This window comes from Nicotiana sylvestris, chromosome 9 (assembly GCF_000393655.2).
Source record: "Nicotiana sylvestris chromosome 9, ASM39365v2, whole genome shotgun sequence".
Taxonomy (NCBI): Eukaryota; Viridiplantae; Streptophyta; class Magnoliopsida; order Solanales; family Solanaceae; genus Nicotiana; species Nicotiana sylvestris.
The window spans coordinates 30,364,165-30,383,532 of NC_091065.1; the positions used below are offsets into that span (position 1 = coordinate 30,364,165).

General features: G+C 37.0%; 1 protein-coding gene across 1 annotated transcript; it reads left to right on the forward strand.

Annotated features, from left to right (window-relative positions):
* Nucleotides 1–859: 859 nt before the first annotated feature.
* LOC138876850 (uncharacterized) lies at nucleotides 860–2,068 on the forward strand. The gene has a single exon (XM_070155856.1). It carries the CDS (start codon nucleotides 860–862, stop codon nucleotides 2,066–2,068), a length of 1,209 nt encoding a protein of 402 aa, XP_070011957.1.
* Nucleotides 2,069–19,368: the final 17,300 nt, after the last annotated feature.

The window sequence follows — 19,368 nt, forward strand, 5'->3', positions numbered from 1 at the left end:
AAAAATGCACCAGGTAGGTATCAACATTTTATGGATAATTACTTCAACCAATTAGAAAATTGTATAATATATATAGATGATATATTGCTATATTCTAGAACAGAGAACGAACATATAAAACTACTAGAAAAATTCATACACATTGTAGAAATATCAGGAATAAGTTTAAGTAAAAAGAAAGCAGAAGTAATGAAAAATCAAATAGAATTTTTAGGTATACAAATAGATAAAAACGGGATAAAAATGCAAACCCATGTAGTACAAAAAATAATTAACTTGAATGAAACACTTGATACAAAAAAGAAGTTACAATCATTTTTAGGATTGGTTAACCAAGTAAGAGAATATATTCCTAAATTAGCAGAAAACTTAAAACCATTACAGAAAAAATTAAAAAAGGACATAGAATATCATTTTGACGAAAAAGATAAAATACATATACAGAAGATAAAAAATATGTGTAAAAAATTACCAAAACTATATTTTCCAGATGAAAAGAAACAATTTACATATATTGTAGAAACTGATTCTAGTGATCACAGCTACGGAGGAGTTCTAAAATATAAATATGATAATGAAAAAATTGAACACCATTGTAGATATTATTCCGGATCATACACGGAACCACAATTAAAATGGGAAATAAATAGGAAAGAACTATTTGGATTATATAAATGTTTGTTAGCATTTGAGCCATATATTGTTTATAACAAATTTATAGTAAGAACAGATAATACACAAGTAAAATGGTGGATAACTCGGAAAGTACAGGATTCAGTAACTACAAAGGAAATAAGGAGACTTGTATTAAATATACAAAATTTTACATTTACAATTGAAGTAATACGAACTGACAAGAATGTTATTGCAGACTACCTATCAAGACAAAGGTACCCAAACAGATGAAAGCCAAGAATCAAAAGACATATTTACAATCCTTACTACTCTATCCTTACAGATGGAGAGTATGGGAAAAAGATTACAACAGCTAGAAAGTCAGCAGCATGACTATAAAAATGCGGAGCTAAGTCGATCGGAAGACTCTAAACTTCCAGAGGTAGAAGGAGACGTTGGGAAACTCCAAAAAACCCATAACACAGTTGCTTTATATACAGCTGCAGGTACAAGCAAACAAGTTAGCAAAAAACCACATATCAATGTAAACCTAAATACCGTATTTGATAAGCCATTTACATCAAAAAAGCCAAGAGAAGCAATAGTTATAGCCCCACAAACTTCAACCTATGCTAATAGCCTACACCACAACAAAAAGGTATATAACCATATTACTCAAACATATATTGAGAATATATATAAAATCCAGACATTTCTGAACCTAAACCCTAGATCAACGACTACTACAGATCCAACACAAGATTATGTAACCCAAAAACTACAGGGATATAATAGGCTTATAGCCCAGCCAAAAACAAAAGCAAACCTAGTAAAAACATGTTACAACTACGGACTACTTAGCACAGTATATACCCATGACGGAGAAGAAATAATTGGAATACCAGAGCTATACAAAGCATTTGTCACCTTCAAGAGAATTACAAAAGGCAACCTATTCTTCATCAAATTCTATACAGCACCAGCGGAAATACTATATGATGAAATAAAACCCATAATACAGGTGATAAAGATAGGACTAACACGAGATATGATAATACCAGAAGAGATAGAGAAACAACCCGAGATACAGAAAATGGAGATACCAAGTTTCTATGCTAATAAAAGAATAATTGGTATAGCAACTATTATTCAAGAACTAGCTAACAATTATCTACAAGGAAATGCTATCTGGAGCTACTATTCCAGAGACCAGTTGATGATATATGCCAACTCGAAGGAACTACGACAAGGAGATATGGATGAAGTCCAGAAATGGATTTTATCATTATTAAAACCAGAAATGCAACCAACTACCAGAGCATTGAAAAAAGAATTTATTTCAAACGAGTTATTAACAAGATACTGCAAACTAGTAGGACACAAATATCCAGACCACATATGTTCAAAGTGCAACGGAGATGATAACTATGTACCAGAAGTCCAACTAGAATGAAGGTATCAACAAGAAGACAAAAGAAGAAGACAGCTACTGGAAACATATAATGTAAAGTAAATAGTACTAGTCGCATTCATGAACAGTAAAGGTCGTTCATGAATAGTAAGAGTCATAAAGTAAATAGTATATGTCATAATCATGAACAGTAAAGGTCGTTCATGAATAGTAGGAGTCATTTGTAAACAGTAAGAGTCGTTTTAATTTTCTTTATATAGAATGTAAATCCGAGGAAGGAAGACATCCTCACCCTTACCTTCTCTCTCTAATATTCTCTCTTATCTTCTCTCTTGTAAGAAATATCTGAGTTATTTACAAGTATCTAAAACAGCTATGGAGCATTCAAACGAGTTACAAAACCAGGTAAGTTTATTTATAATCATGTTTAACTAAACTCTTATATTCCTTATAATCTCTTAAATATCATAATTGTTTATCATGTTATAGTACTGTTATAAAGAACATCTTGAGAAAGTTTGCCTGTCTAATAATGCTGAGAGTAGTTAAGCCCAGACTATGCCATCCTAAAGTGGAAACCAGTAGGCAAGGAAGCCGTTTAGGGGAGTACACAGAGTTGAGGCGCTGTTAGGGTAAATGATTGAAGCATGAAAAACATGGTAGTGACCAGAAAAGATTGTTCAGTATAACTTATTAAAATATGATAAACTCTATGATAAACAAAGAGGTTAGAGGGAATATGTTTAGTAAACACATGATAAGGATAAATAATAAATCTAAATGAACAACCACACGTATTTATTAGAAGAAAATATTGACTACAAAATACTTATGTTATATATCTTTAAGAGACTTAATAACGATGTTAAAAGAAAAATTTACGATATTTTAGTTACTTTTGAAATAATATATGTAATGGAACAAGCATTTACGGAACTAATTGTATCACATGAAATAGATATATTAGATCTATATGAACTAGATTTATATTCAGACTAATGATCACATATCAAGTTAATAAAATCTGTTTATAAATGAAACATAACACTTTTCATTATATAAGATTCTATAATACCCAGAAATGGAAACTTCTTAAAAACCTCAGTAACATAAATAGAAAAATAGATTGTGTTAAATACAATATTAAAACCTGCAAAGATATTATTAGATATAATAAATTACGTAATAAAGCTTTATTAACTATAGAAAATGAAATTGAATTTTATGAAGATAAACTTGAAAGTTATCAACACAGAAAAGAAATAACACTGAGAAATATAGAAACCATGGATATATGTATCAACAGGTATACATCTCAGTATTAATATGAACAAATCAAAAATTGATAGTTACAAATATTTTAAGTACTGGTTAGAAATTCTAAAACATATAAATATGTCAAAAATAATATTAGAAAAAAATATAGAAGAATATCAAAAAACTAAAGAAATTAAATACTTAGAATACACACTTGAAAATATAAAAGAAATTTCAAGGTTAATTTCGTTAGCTATAGATAATCATGAAAAAGCATTTAATTCCACAACTACATAAAATAGATCCTATGAAAAATAAGATGAACTCAAACAACCCCCCCCCCCAAAATGGTATTGAGGTCTTACAGTTTGTAGAATAGATCTAGTTATGCCGAGGTTGCCTGTTAGGGTCTTACAGTTTTGGATTTTTCCCGTACATGGCGATTGGCGATAGTTTCCGAGTTATTGGGTTTGTTTAAGCATTGAATATTGTTTCTCGCGAACTTTTGAGTTTGTATTGTGAGGGCTTTGTGAGCCCGGAGTTCCGACCCTGGGTCATGTGGGCGCTGCTCTATTCAAGTCCCCGAGTATCTCGGGGTGTATTTGTCGGATAGGCTTTTGTCGAGAGCATACTGTGACTTTCTCCCTTTGGGAGATATTTTCAAATCCATTATCACATTACATGTGTTGTTGTGCTGAGCTGACCTATTTTTTGTTGAGTGTGGCAATTTTCCTGTTGCCTTACTCTGAGAAGGAGTCTTTCTCTTTTTTCATGGGGAAAAAAGGGTATTTTTTTTATTGCCCGATACAATAGTACATGCGTCCGCTCTGGCGGGATCTGATTACATCGACCATTTGGCCCTATAGGTCGTATTCCCATAGGAACCTCTGTTTCAGCGTTTCTCCACTTCCTTTGAATTGGGTGGCTTCCAGGGGAATGCCCCTCACCGCTTGCAAGTTGCCATAAGGGTTCCGTTTGCAGCCGTTGCCTCGTTAAAAACCTTGCCGTTAAAAACCCTTCTTTTTCGGGATAAAAAACTCGGTCGAAGGAAAAGAGTGCAACGGGCGTGCTTTGGGGGTCTCGAGGTCTTCTAATAATGTTAGTGTCCTGGTATCTCCGGTTGAGTATCTGCATGAGGGTTAGTTCTTAATCCAAAATAAAACAAAAGGAATGGACGTACCTTGAAGCGAGACAGGATGGCGACATCTTGGGGTTTGCCTATTATGACTGCCTGGGGGCGGACAAGTGATGCGGATTTCCATTTTGCATCATCAAACCCAAAAGGGGTCGAGGTCTGATTCACCTGTTGGCTTTTTTGGGACCGGAGGTACGGGTATTGGTATCACATCGTGTATGGCGAACATTTCCTTTGCCGCATTTTGTTCCCCATAGACGGTTTTGATCCTGTCCTTTGTCAGGAATTTTATCATCTGGAGAGTGGATAGTACCGCTCTCATGCAGTGTATCCATGGTCGCCCAAACAAGGCGTTATATCTCATATCTCCTTCGATGACATGGGATTTGGTGTCTTGGGTTGTGCTGGCCACAGTAATCGGAAGTATGATTTCTCCTTTCGTTGTCTCGCTAGCCATGTTGAACCTATTAAGGACCCGAGAGGCGGGCACGATCCGTTCAGTTAGCCCGAGGTGTTCTACCACTCTTGACCTCATAATATTGGCTGAGCTACTTGCATCCACGAGTACACATTTTATCTGATAAGAATTTACAAGAAAGGAGATTACCGGGGGGTCATTGTGGGGTTGAGATAGAGCCTCGGTATCTTTTTTGCTGAATGTTAGGGCATCTTTGGGGATATATCCCCGAGTCCGTTTTTCCCTAGTGATGGATATTTCATTTTCCTTATCATGTTCTCCTGCGGGGTATCCATGCCTCCCATAATCATGTGTATGACGTGTTGTGGCTTGTTTGCCTCGTTTTTCTTGGCTGCCTCCCTATCCCGGAATTGATTTTTGGCCTGAATGCTAAGGAATTCCCGAAGGTTCCCTTTGTTGAGTAGCGGGGCCACTTCCTCTCGTAGTTGATGGCAATCCTCGGTCCTATGACCGTGTGTCTTATGGAACTCGCACACTAAGTTGTAATTTCTCTGCGAAGGGTCCGACTTATTGGTTTGGGCCACTTGGTATCCCTGATTTTGCAGATAGCGAACACGATGTCCGATACGTCGATGCTGATGTTGTATTCCGATAAGTGGGGCGCATTTATCGGTGCCATGTTTCTATCGAACTTGGTCTTATTGACGAGCCTCCGAGGGTCGTGTCCTCGATCTATCCTCCGATCATTGTAGGGTAGGTTGCGCCTAGGGGCATTCCTTATGTCTTCAAGGTACGGTTGGTACCTTTATTTGTTTGGTTTCGTCTCCTTTTCCAGGAGTCTGTTTGGGTATACTGAGCGCGAAGGGGCTCCCAGCTGGTCATCCTCGGCCCTGATCTTTGACTAGTATCGGTTGTGAACGTTCGACCAGGTCACAGCCAAGTATTCATTAAAATTTTGTTTTAGCTACTTTAAAGCCGTCGAGCTTCGTTCGTTCAGGCCTTGGATTAAGGCCTACATCGGCCAGTCGGCGGAGACTGGTGGTAGCTCCATTCGTTCCATCTGGAAGCGGGATATGGACTCCCGCAACATCTCATTTTCTCTCTGATTGATTTTGAAAACGTCGGATTTCCTCGTTGCTACCTTGATGGCTCCGGCATGTGCTTTCACAAAGGAGTCCGCTAGCATGGCGAACGAATCTATGGAGTTGGGAGCCAAGTTGTGGTACCACATCATGGCACATTTTGAAAGCGTCTCTCCGAATTATTTTAGCAATACGGACTCGATCTCATCATTGTTTATGTCGGTACCTTTTACTGCACAGGTGTAAGAAGTGATGTGTTCGTTAGGGTCGGAAGTGTCGTTGTACTTAGGGCGTTCCGGCATCCTGAACTTTTTGGGGATGGGTTTTGGGGCTGTTTCCTCGAGGAATGACCTTTGAATGAACTTCTTTGAATCCAAACCTTTGAGGACTGGGGGTGCACCTGGGATCTAGTCGACCCTAGAGTTGTAAGTCTTGACTTTTTTATCGTTGGCCGCAATCATTTTCTCACCTGATTCGATCCTTTTGGTGAGGTCTTCAAGAATTTTTATGATGGCGGGATCAACCATTAATCCGTTGTTGCTCAATCTTTCGAGTATTCGCTCGGCAAGAGGAGCCATCTCTAGTGCAGCTGTGCTGGGGTCCTTGGGTGGCTTTGTAGTTGAGCGATGGCCAGTTGTTGTGCCTATAACATCTCAAAAATAACGTGAAGACTAACTTCCTGTTCTTCCCGGGCTGGGGTTCTTTGTGCTTCCTGTTAATCGTTGTGTCGTACGCTCCTGTCGGTGCGAGAAGTTTTGTCGACTCATTGTGCGTCATGTGAATCTGCGTCCGCTAGGATCAGTCTGGGGGTGATATCAGGAGGTGCTTCAGTGGTTGGGATAGCCACGCCATTTTCCCTGTGATTTTCGAGATTGTCATTCTCAACTCTGTTTACCGAGTCTGACATTTTGACCCGAAATCAAAGGGTCTTGGACAAGAAAAATTATGGACGATAATGTGCGTTTGTGTGACGAAACCAGCAAGAAAATAATCACTATTATTTTTAACCCCACGGTGGGCGCCAAACTATTTAGCCCCACGAGAGAGACAACATTTTATAGGTGTTGTTTCAAGAACAAATTTTATTATTGGTAGTGTGGGAATTTGGACCAAAAGCTAAAGTTGTTTACCGTGAAAATAGTAACAACAAGTAAACTTTTAAATGGGATTATAAAAATACATGATCTATTCCCGAGCTGGTTGTTTAAGCAGTTAATGCTAAGAATGCTAAGTGTAATGGTAAAATACTAGTTAAGGCGAGGCAGTAATCAAACCAAAGGGGCCTATTTCCCGAGCTCGAAGATGGTCGATGGGACCTCGAGGTCGGCGTTGGTATCGATCTCGAACTATCGGGGGTAGTCGGGGATGGGATAACAATTAGAGATATGATCGAGCAAGGCTCTTTATGGCCAATACCAAGTAATAAATGAAGAACAAGTATGAAAGTGATAAATGCAAATGCAAAGTTGTTTTGAGCGAGTAATTTAGAGAGATGAGAGAGAGAAAAAATATTATTGCCCTTCAATAGGATAGTTGGAGCTCTCCATACAAGGTGTTGGTGACCCCCTTTTTATTGAAAGGGGACGCCCAAACTTGGTACCAAAATATCTAATATAAAAAAGAGAATGATATGTGACAGCCCGTTAGTTTTACATTATAAGCGAGCTGGCGTCGAGCCGCTTGGATGGACTTGATTGACCCCGGATGCATTCCTCGGGGAATCCCTGTGCTCGTCGAGGCCTCAGCCGATGTTTAGTGTTTGTAGGGCGTCGACAGGTTTTGAGGCAGGCAACCGACCCTGGATCCTGTACCCCTGGGGTCACTCTTCGAAGCATTATGTTAGGGGAAAAATCGTCTCCCCGGTTTTCACCGCACACAAAAGTGTTACTGATTTTGGGCTTCAAAAATGCCACCTTATCACTCCATTATAAGAGTCATACATAAATGACATAGTGGCTGCCACGTAAGTATTTTATTAGTCTTATCTAAAAATTACGCAATTATTAGTTAACTGGGTAATGCCCTGTTACCCGGTAATTAATTAATTACCCGCAAAATTGAGAATTATTCCCACTTACTTGAAATATTACTCACTTTTCACATACCTTATACGCCTTAATATTATGGTCAAGTGGTATCTTGTATGGTACTAGTCCATAAATACCAAGTATTTTAGCTTGAGCCGTATTTTATCCCAAAATACCAAATTTCAACGAAATTCATTTTCTTAGGATTGCTCCCCCTTTCACTTTCATGAATTTACTAATCACTTGTGAAATAGCATAATCCTTAAAATCCTCAAATAATCTTTTCCTTGGACTGATGTCAATTACTTTATGACAAATTCAACGTAAAATACTGCAGGTTACAACATTGTCGTAACTTATTACTGTGAATCGTAACATTACCGTAATGTAATACTCCTGGGTAGAACACTGTCGTAACTTAATACTGCAGGACGTAACATCATCGTAATACATTACTTCTGAGGGTGACATAATCGTAACATATTACTGCAGAGCATAACATCGTCGTAATATAATATTGCGGTACATAACATATTGTATGTTCAAACATCATATATAGTCATATTATTACTTTAAACTCATTCAATAATGATTAAAAAGTTCCATATTCATTATACATCACCTTAGAACGCACAAGGTGTAACACCAAACTTGTCGACTTTCGACAAAACTTATCTTCTTCAATTCGTTTAACTTCTAAGCCTTCCAACCATCTTGGTACTTGTTATTCATGATCTTAAATATTATTAACTTCCACGGTAACATGATTAACTTACTTTATAAATTTTTTTCAAAGATTATTTCATTTATGACCTTACATCAATTGACTTACGACGTACTCTTAAGTAGGAAAACATGGGTGTAACAAAAATGGTGGATGAATTCTTTGCGTTAGTTGACATTTCTGAAGGATATTGCAAATATTATAATAAATCTCCTTATGAGACACCTAGATGGTGCATACTAAAACAAAACAGCTAGATATGAGTACTACAAAGATCGGAACAGGAAACATTGAAGGAATAAATATTACCTTAGTGTGGCTCCCATCCCTAGTAAAGGGAGAATGTTAGGCATCCTGAAGAGCCAGTAGATTGAGCAAGGGAAGGTAAAAAGCGAAATAACGTCTTGTTAAAGTTTTCAGGATGAAATGATAAATAGAAATATTAGCAAGGAAGTACGAAGAGGGATAATGAAGCATTATGAGTCAGATGTGATACATGGATGGCAACAGTAGAGTGTTACAGAATCTATAGTCAAATGGAGAAAGAGATGAGAGGTAATGGGTCTTAAGAGAACAAGAGAGTATAGGCCATACAGTCACATCCTCATTTCGAGAAATAAGTTCGCGACTCTAACGTGATTAACAGAAGAAAAAGTTAGACCCAGAGTAATAGAACCAGTATGCATTGGTGAACAAGATAATGAAAATTTCAGCTTTCGTTCAAGAGATTGTAGAATGGACAACAGAAGAAGATTCATTCAGGAAGACGCTTCCCTAAAGCAAGCTATGTGAGCAAAGTTAAGCTTAAGGGACTGTATGTACTAGTTACATTAAGTGTCACCCTCGCGAGTAAGGAATTTTGTTATCCTTGGTATAGAAGGATTGTCGCAAGGTGAGAAAGGGTCATCAACGATGTGAAAAGATGCCATAGATGAAAAGGTAAAATATCTATATGTAGATCATCGTAGCACAAAATCTTATTACTCCCCTAATGGGGGGAATATGGAGTGACATGGAATTAAGTTGTTCCAGTAACTATGGAATAGTAAAGGAAGGATATTGCACTTATCTGAATCCTACAGATATGCTATGATTCCAGAAGGTTTTGTAAGCACGACGTCAAAAAAAGGAAGTATGGGTTCTTGCCCGGAATGTTTTTGATAAATAACGAGCTAGTACAAGAGGTAAGTTAGACAAAAGAAATAACCCAAGAGAGAATATGCGAAATATGGATATGAGAATGGGCCGACAAGTAGTTAGTAGTTGATTCAGGAAGAGCCTAGTCATTACTAGACAAGAAGTTACAGACAAATCAGCAGACCATGCAAGATAAAATTTGTAAATCCCAACATGGAGAATTTATCCTCGCAATAATGTCGTTATTATACTTGAGATATATTCAAATAGGAGTCGGGGTAGTTAAAGGTACCATATAAGTGTTACGGGGATAAAAGAAAGTGCTATTGGGAAGACAGTCAAAATATCAGTTCAGAAGCAACCCTACAAGCATAAGGATACGGAGGTAAGCAACTACGGATGATTATAGGCAAGGAAGTATATCAAAATGTCCTTAATAAGCTCAAAACTTTACGAGATTCAAGGGTTCTTCCTAAGTACTACAACGAAAGACTAGCTGAAGAAATAAGGAAGAAGGCTTCAACCTAAGCACAACGACCTAAAGAGGAAGTGGTCGTGTAACAACAGTCTGACAACAACATTGTAATCACTCCAAAGAAAAGTGGCACCTACCGTGGCTAATAAACGGGAAGAAAAATGAAAAGTAATATTTGAGATCATATGAGTTGCACGTAAACTCTGGCATGTGTGGGCACTAAGATAAGTTATGTATGGACATAACAATGGGGCAAAAAGACCAGTAAAAGTAATAGCATATATTGAAAGAAAGCTAAGATGGAACGAAAGAAATTATCTGTTCAATGATCCAGAGTTGGTTACGTTATGAACGCACTTAAGAGTTCAGAGATTTATAAATGCAGCATATACAGTCGTAGAAGATTCTAGCATACAATTAAAGAAAGAATTGAGCCTAGGGCTTTGACAAAAGATTAAATTGTTAAAGAATTGTATCATGAATATTCCTCAACGCCCATGAAAGTCTAAATAGAATAACTAATACCATGAACTATAGATCGGGAGATAACTTAAGCCGACATAAAGACCAATCAAAAAAAGGAGGAAACTAATGAGTTACATCAACAAAGTAAATCAGGAATCCGATTATTGGACCTAGAAGTTTTAGGAATCATGATTGAGAAGATAGCAGAATCACTATTAATATAAGAGGTGCAAGAGAGATAGAACAGTAACTATATTCTATAATGTTTTACAATAAATCCAGTTAGAAGTAGTACCAGTCTCAAAAGAAGTCAGTATGGAGCTCCCACCAGATTGAATAAGCACCAAGGTGCAATTATAATAATAGAGCTTCAAATGGTGGATGTGATTTATACCTATGTAAGAGGAAGGTTATGAAAGAAAGATAGAAGAATGTAAGGTGATATATTAAAGTAAGTAAGGTAAAAGTGAACAACGTACTAAATACTCAAGTATAGAATGATGAGAGTCGTACATACTTCAGGTAAAATATTAGAAGCGCTGGGATTCAGTATCCAGGGATGATAGCAGCATCATCAGTAGCATACCTTCCATCCTATGGTTTCTAAGTACTGATAGGTCTAATTAGGGAGTAAAATGAAGAGTTAAAGACGATGCGATGTCTCGCTTGATGTTCAAGAAAAACCTAAGGGAATCGATCACAAGCTAAAGTATGATAGAATGACGAGGTTTTAGAAATACAAGACTAAGGATAAGTATAAGGCAAAGCAGAAGATGACGAAAATGGATAAGTCCTCGAGATTAAGCCCGTGAAAACAAGAGAGCTAATGGTTTCTCTAAGTTATAGAAAGCTCAATATAGCCTGAATGAACTAAAAGGAGTCTAAAACCAATAGAATTTAGAAGAGATAGAATGATGCCCTAATAGTAGAATAAGGGTGTGATTGTGATAGATAAAGGATGACATCCGAGCCTTCGCTTGAGTAATGATTTGAAGAAGACAAAAAAGGGGTTTTCATGAATTGTAAGGGACTAAAATACCCATATGCGGTGAGTACCATATGAGGGACTAAGCTCGATTGGGATGCTATAAAGTACGGTTATGGAAGTATAGTATCACCCCCAGGATCAATCTAATTACTCCTGATGTCCCAAATGAGACGCTAGACCTAGAGGCAGTGTTACATAAAAGATCAAGTTATCAGTGGTAGATGATGGATCAACATTAAGGTGAATCAACAATAGATGGATAAAAGTTCAACAGTATGAGATGAGATCAGACCATCAGTCTTAAGGATAAGCAACGAGAGTAACCTGGAGTTGGTTGCAGACCTTAGTAACAATAATTGAAATAAGAATTATGGTATAGTATGACCTAAGTAGATGCAGTAAAGTCATACGAATGGATAACCAGGTATATAAAATAAGATATAGCCATATTCGCAAGTTCTTCATAGTATCGAGCGAAGAACATTAGTGCATTTATATATGCCTAGAGAGGCATCCTATTAAGCCTTGTATATGTTTACAAAGTAAGGCCTAGAGATTGGCTACAAGCTGGAAGAAAAAAGAGTCGAGAGTCGCATAGGCATATTTACAAGGTCAATATCATATAGGCTGCATGATAGAAGGTAGCAATAGTTACGAGATTAAAATGAATTTGATCAAAAGTCATAGCGTGGTAAAGAGGCTTAAAGGGGGGCAAGGACAACTTCCTAAATGGCAAGGAGAGTATTAAGGTATTAACAAGAGCTATAAGTTATGAAAATGATAAGAGCATCAGTCAACATTCGAGGACGAATGTATCAAATTTTAATTATCCATTAACCCCCGAGCCCATATATGTAATTAATTTCGAAATACGACCTCAATTCGAGGTCTAAATCTCAATTTTATAAAATTCATAAGTTCTACCCAAAAACCCCTAATATCTACCTTGAAATTCATAAATTTGATGATTAACTTCATGAAAAAGTAATTGAAATTGATTGCAAAAAAGTTAAAGTTTCTTGCCAATGAATTTGGGATGAAATTCCTCTTCAAAAATTGCCTCTATGGAGCTTAGGGTTGAAAAATAGTGTAAAATGATCCAAGTCTGAAATTCCCTATTGTTACCCAACTCCAGGTATCCCAATTGCAATTGCGCTTAGTTCTGGAGCTTAAGAACTGTCATAAATGCGACTGAAACTTCACATTTGCGAAGGGCCACCCAACCACAAATGTGATCCTAGATTTTGCAAATGTGAAGCTTTCCTAAATACTCAGGGGTCGGAAATGTGACAATACAGCTCACAAATGCGATGGTCAAGCCTCTGCAAAGCGAGCCTATCCTCTACATGAGAAGACACCAAACCCAGTGCCATTTTGCAAGTGAGATATAAGAACTGCAAATGCGAGATCTGCAGAACCTCAACACCAGTTGATAATCTGCCATTCCAAAACACTCTAAAACATTTTCAAAACTCACACGAGCCTCTCGTGCTCCAATCTTAACATTCATATAAGAGTAATAACATCAAACAAGATCGCTCTCTTCCTCAACTCATTAAAATAACGTCAAATATCAAAAATCAATCATCAAAACCCGAGATATAGACTTTGAAACTCAGTTTTCTAATTTTACACATAATTAAAATAGCCTCGAGTCACCCAAGACTATAACTAAATATGCACACAAGTCCAAAAATATCATACAAATCTACTGGTATCATCAAAATGCCGATCCTGGGTCATTTAAAGAAACTGTTGATCGTGGCAAATTAAAGACGTCTTTTAAAGCCAAAAATCACATTTTCGTTAAAATTACCCATATAAGCATTCCGAAAATTTACTTGGACCATGTACCCAAGTCATAAATCACCATATAAAACTATGATAGGTCTCGGAACATAGAAAAAGGAACTAGTACTTAAAATGACCTATCGGGTCGTCACATTCTCCAATTGTAAAAGAAACGTTCTTCCTCAGACGGACATAGAAATGTACTTGGACTAGTAGAAAGGTATGGGTTTCTACTCCTCATACTGGAATCGAACTCCCATGTAGCCTCCTCAATCGATTGAGCTCTCCAATGCACTTTCTCAGATGGAAACTCCTAGATAGGTCAAATTCTCATCAAGCTGCACCGCGCTAAAGTCTAAAACATTTTACCTATCTTCATGGTACTTCTGAAGCATGGAAATGTGAAATACCAGATTTACCTCTGCTAGGCTAGGAGGCAATGCAAGCCTATAAGGAACCTCTCCAACTCTCTCCAAAACCTCAAACGACCTAATAAACCTCGGTCTCAACTTTCCCTTCTTCCCAAACTGCATCACGACCTTCATAGGCTTAACTCGTAAAAGAAATTTCTCACATTACATGTAAGCAATATCTCGAACCTTCTGGTCCGCATAATTCTTATGCCTTGAACTGAGTTGTACAAAAGTCGCTCCCGAATCACCTTAACCTTCTCTAAAGCATCACGAACAAAATCAGTACCTAACAATATAGCCTTATCGGGCTCAAACCAACTAACTAATGAACGACATTGCCTCCCATATAAGGTCTTGTAAAGAGCCATCGGGATGCTCAACTTATAAATATTGTTGTAGGCGAACTCCGCTAGAGTTAAAAATTTGTCCCATTGACCCCCAAAATCCATAAAGGATGCCCACAACATGTCCTCCAAAATCAAAATAGTACACTCAGACTGTCTATCCATCTGAGGATGAAATGTGGTACCCATCTCAACTCATGTGCATGATCAGAAAGGATGGAAATGGGCACGCCGAATAGGAAGATAATCTCCCAGATCTAAATTTAAGACAACCACTCTTAAGAATAGGACGTCATCACCCGACTGAAGTGTGCAGACTTAGTCAATTGGTCCGCAATAACCTAAACTACGCCATATTTCCTCAAAGTCTATGGTAAGCCTACAACAAAGTCCATAGTGATGTGCTCCCACTTCAGCTCTAGTATCTCAAATCTTTGAGTTAACCTACCGATTTTTTGATGCTCACACTTCACCTGTTGACAATTCAAGCATCGACAGACATGACTATTGTTGATACTTAATTCTTTCTCATATATTTTTAATATATATATATATATATATATATTAAAAATATGTGAGAAAGAATTAAGTATCAACAATAGTCATGTCTGTCGATGCTTATATATATATATATATATATATATTATGTAGTTATTAAAAGTGACTATTTAAAATCTGGCCTATTTTTATTTCAATTTCAGTCATATTTCAACCCAATACCAGCCCAATTTCAATTTAAATTTACCTAGCCCAAACCCTAATACCTGATTCGGCCCTAATACCTTTTCAATATCGGCCGTTGATCATAGAGATCAATAGCCATAAACATCCCCTTCCTTTTTTAGTCCCAAATGACCCCCAAACCCTTTTCATTTCCCACCATCCACCGCCCTGAAATCCCTCTCCTCTCTTAGATGCTCTTAAACCTAACCCTACTCGAACCTCACTGTCACTCATCTATGGCTATCTATGGTGGTTTTTCACCACCTCCAAGCCTCTAGTAACCTCTCTCATGTTGGTATTACCATCTCTAGGGTCCTTAAGGGACAAGGGTTAGTTGGGTTGAATCTATGGCCCATTTCTCACCTGTTTTTGGCTGTTCCAGTGTGATTCCGAGTAATATCGTCCTACATCGAGTATGATCTATGGGTTTGTAAGCATGTTTCTTTACTTCTGTGTTGTTCTCGTCGAAACCCTAATTTTTTCTTTTGAACCTCTTAGATCTGTACAGACCTGAGATGATTTTGACTTATTTCATCTGAGTCTTACAATAAACTTGTGATTCTTTACATGAATCGTATGATTTTCGAGTGATTTTTCATCTTTCTCTAAACTAGGGTTTCCTGAAATTTCTTTTTCTAAAACATTTGGTATTTTTGGAGTGTTTGATCTTCTTCTTCTTATATGTTTTGACTGATTTCGTAAGTTTGCTACAACCTTAACTTGTGTATACTAAAAACCCTAATTTTTGACATTCTTTGTTTGGTTTATGAGTATTGTTGTACAGACTGTGTTCTTTCCTTGGTTATTGTGATTTCTTTTTAGCCATTTCAATGTCTCATGGTTTTCTTGTCCTAATATGCCTCTACTAAGTTCCTTAGTTCATATTGTTTACTGGTTCCATATGTTTGTGTTCCTTCTGACTATTCATGATCAGACCTATATCTTTCTCCTTAACTCAGTGTCGTTTTCTTGATTTAACAATTTGTTTCGTTAAAATTATATGTCGAATCCTGACTATTCATTTCTTACCTTATTTTATCTACTAAACTTGCTGACTCTTTACGTGATTTTCTCTTTGAGTAAACCCTTGATTATTTTGAAGTCCTTATTTCATGGTTTGATTTGAACACTTTTCATTAACAGAACTTTTGATTCTTACCTCTCTACTCGGTTTAATTGAACTTCTTACCTTAATTAAATTCCCTTGCTTTATTTGTTAGTTTGCTGATTCTTACTGATTGTTTCCTTAATTGAACCACTGTGCATTCGCCCCTAATTACCTACTTTGTACTCGATTTCCTTTCTTAAGTATCTATCTTGCTTTTACCATTGATTATCCCTTGATTAAAGGGAAGACATACTGATTTTACAATTGATTGATTCCCTGAATATCCCTAATTGCTAGATGATTGATTCTTTAACTTATTTTGTTTAACTATTGATTACTATATAAAATCCATCCTATTCTCACTTTAGACACGAACATTAGTTCACAAAAGCACACTTACACTCTAAAGCTGTCTTTTCTTCTCTGCTACTTGTGATATTCACTGGTTCAACCGGCTGAAAGCCAAGGCTAGATATTGGAACTACATCTCTTCTGCACTCTTTTCTCCAACTGATATGTCTCTGGTTAAATTTTGAAACCTAAACCCCATGTGTTTCATTCCTACACTAGTTCATCAGCTATGAATTCAACCTGTCTTCCTATCTTACTTCTTTGCCTAGCATGACTATACTCTATCCTATTCAACGTATGATTAGCATGTCTATACTTCACCTAGTTATTTGATACTTAACTAGCCTACTTGTGAATGTCTGTTAAATCCCTTAAGTATGTGATCATATTGGTTATTTGATGTATGTGATTGACCCTGTTTAATCCTGTTCAAGACATGTCAGGCTTTCTATACTACATTTGTGGCCTACATCTTAACTATTTACTTTCCATGATTAGCCAGCTAAGAATCTAAGTGTTTTAGGCAGTTTTCGACTGTATGTTTCCTCTATGACCAATCCATGTACCCCAATATGACTCTTATGTGTTCCTAGTCCCTTTATCCCCTCATGAGATCGGTTGGTTAAATGTTTCTGAATTTGGATGTTTTATGGCCAATTAATTGTCTACTATTTTCAAAAGTGTTTTGGTACTCTTCTCAAACTATCTTTTACCACCAAACTATTTCCTGTTTCAAAAAGCCTTTTCATTCATAGAGTTATCCATCCACTATTATCAAAACCTTTTTAAAACTATGTCAAGCACTCTCACTTTACTCTTAGATTACTAGGTTCTGCCCCTCTGATATGTGTACTGCCTTGAGACCCTTGAGATCTCTTCGAACTCTAGCATATCAGGGTTGTCACTTCCACATTGCACAATAATTAGTTATTATTTGAGAAGGTCTAGGTGTGAAAATTTCCCGGGATCCATGAGGTCCTTTGGGAACTCTAACACACCTAGACATGAAATTGGCCATGGAAGTTTGGCATTTGAGAGTACTGGAGGCTTGGAAATCATTTAGGCCTGCTTCAGGCTCCATATAGCTTAGCTTCTACTTTATCTATGTAATTTATATTCAGTTCTTGGCCTATAATAATTATTGTAAACAAACATTGGGTTGATTAGTGAAAAGGGGTGGGTAGCTGTACATTGTGAGAAAAATCAGGTAGATAACATGCCTATAGGTTCTATTTCAATTCGAAAATGTATTTGTTAGATAATATGCCTATAGGACATGCTATTGGTGAATTCTGCATGCTTTCTTTCAGACAATTAGAAGTCATTCTTATAGGATCTAAATCAGCTCTATAATTAGATATCATACCTATATGGTGTAAAGTAATTTAAATTCACTTTCTATTACAACATGTATTCAAATTCATCTCATTAGAAATCATGTTTTCAGGATTAAAACCGGATTTAATAGAAATCATGCTTATTGGATCTAAAATTGGCCTTACTTTAACTCACACCTGGAAGTTCTGAATAAGATTAACTAACTTACTCGTTTCTCAATCAATATCAGTAGAAGCATTCCTATAGGGTTCAAATCGTCTGTTTGAAACTGTTTACTATTTTATTGCATTCCTGATCAATAATAGGTACCATGCTCATAGGACCTCATTGTTATACGTCTAGGCAAGCCTATGGGGCAATTAAAATTCTGCAATTACGAAATCATGTTCTACTATCTGCGATTGCTCATATTCAACGGGTCTAAAATCAGTAGGCAAGCTGAATAGTTCTTTGATACTTTGGTCCTAATTCAATACTGTATACTCTCAGCTCACCTAGATATCATGTTCTAAGGTTTTTCTCTTAAACAGTTGTTTGAGACGTGCAATTATTTGTTTCTTCTTGCGGAGGTAAAATGTGAGCTTTTAATTATTCTCCCCTTTAAATGCAGTCCTACTTGTTTTGGTTGACGCTTAGACTTTTCTCCTTTAAACACCTATGAATGGTCTAGAACTACCCAAATTAAAGGTCTTAAATACCTCCAAGGCCACAAAAAAGGGACGTGTATTGCACACATAGGATATCTATCAAGGCTGCTAGAACGCTTTAGGTTATGACCAAAGGGAGAGATTGGGTAGTAAGGATATGATGACTACGCACTAATGCCATGTGTAGCCCCTTATTGAAGAGTGATTACCGGGCATTGTGTGGGTATGATCCTATAGGCTAACCAACCTAGGACCCCCCTTTTCCCAACTCCCGTTGTTTAAATGAATTTACTTTTCTTTATATATGTGCAACTTGTTCAAACTTTTCCCTTGTTTCATTACTTGAATCATACATGTGATTAGAATGTCAAAACATGCCTTTACTTGCAAGTACGTGGTAAAACTGTTTATCTGTTAAAAGGACTATTTCACATGAGTATAAAGTTCGGTCGGGACCCCCCGTTGTGGACCGCGAGGGATGCCTAACACCTTCCTTTCTATTTTATTTTGAGCCCTTACCCTAAATCTCTGGTAATGCAAACTAGTCCATGAGTTAATTGCTTAAGGTGCCCTAACGCACCATAATTCGTTGGTGGCAACTCATCAAATACCCAATTCCCAAAAGGAAAGAAGTTGTTCCCCCATTAAATGTCGAAACCCAAACGTTCTCCATGAGGAGGAAAAAGGGGGCGTGACAGCATGGCGACTCTGATGGGGATATTATTTAAGCTTTTGCCATAACGAACTTATTTTTTTGTGAATTAGTTTAAGCATGCTTTATCCCACATACTCTTCTCCCTTATTACTTCTTTATTTCCCTGAAACCAACATGCCTCTTTATTTTTTTCTTCTGCAACTGTCTTTTAATCATTTAAACTACATTTATTATTTTCTTACGTGCAAATGCTTGACAACATGC

Coding starts and splice junctions, on each gene's coding strand:
- LOC138876850 (XM_070155856.1), top strand. CDS start 860: ATGTTATTGCAGACTACCTATCAAGACAAAGGTACCCAAACAGATGAA.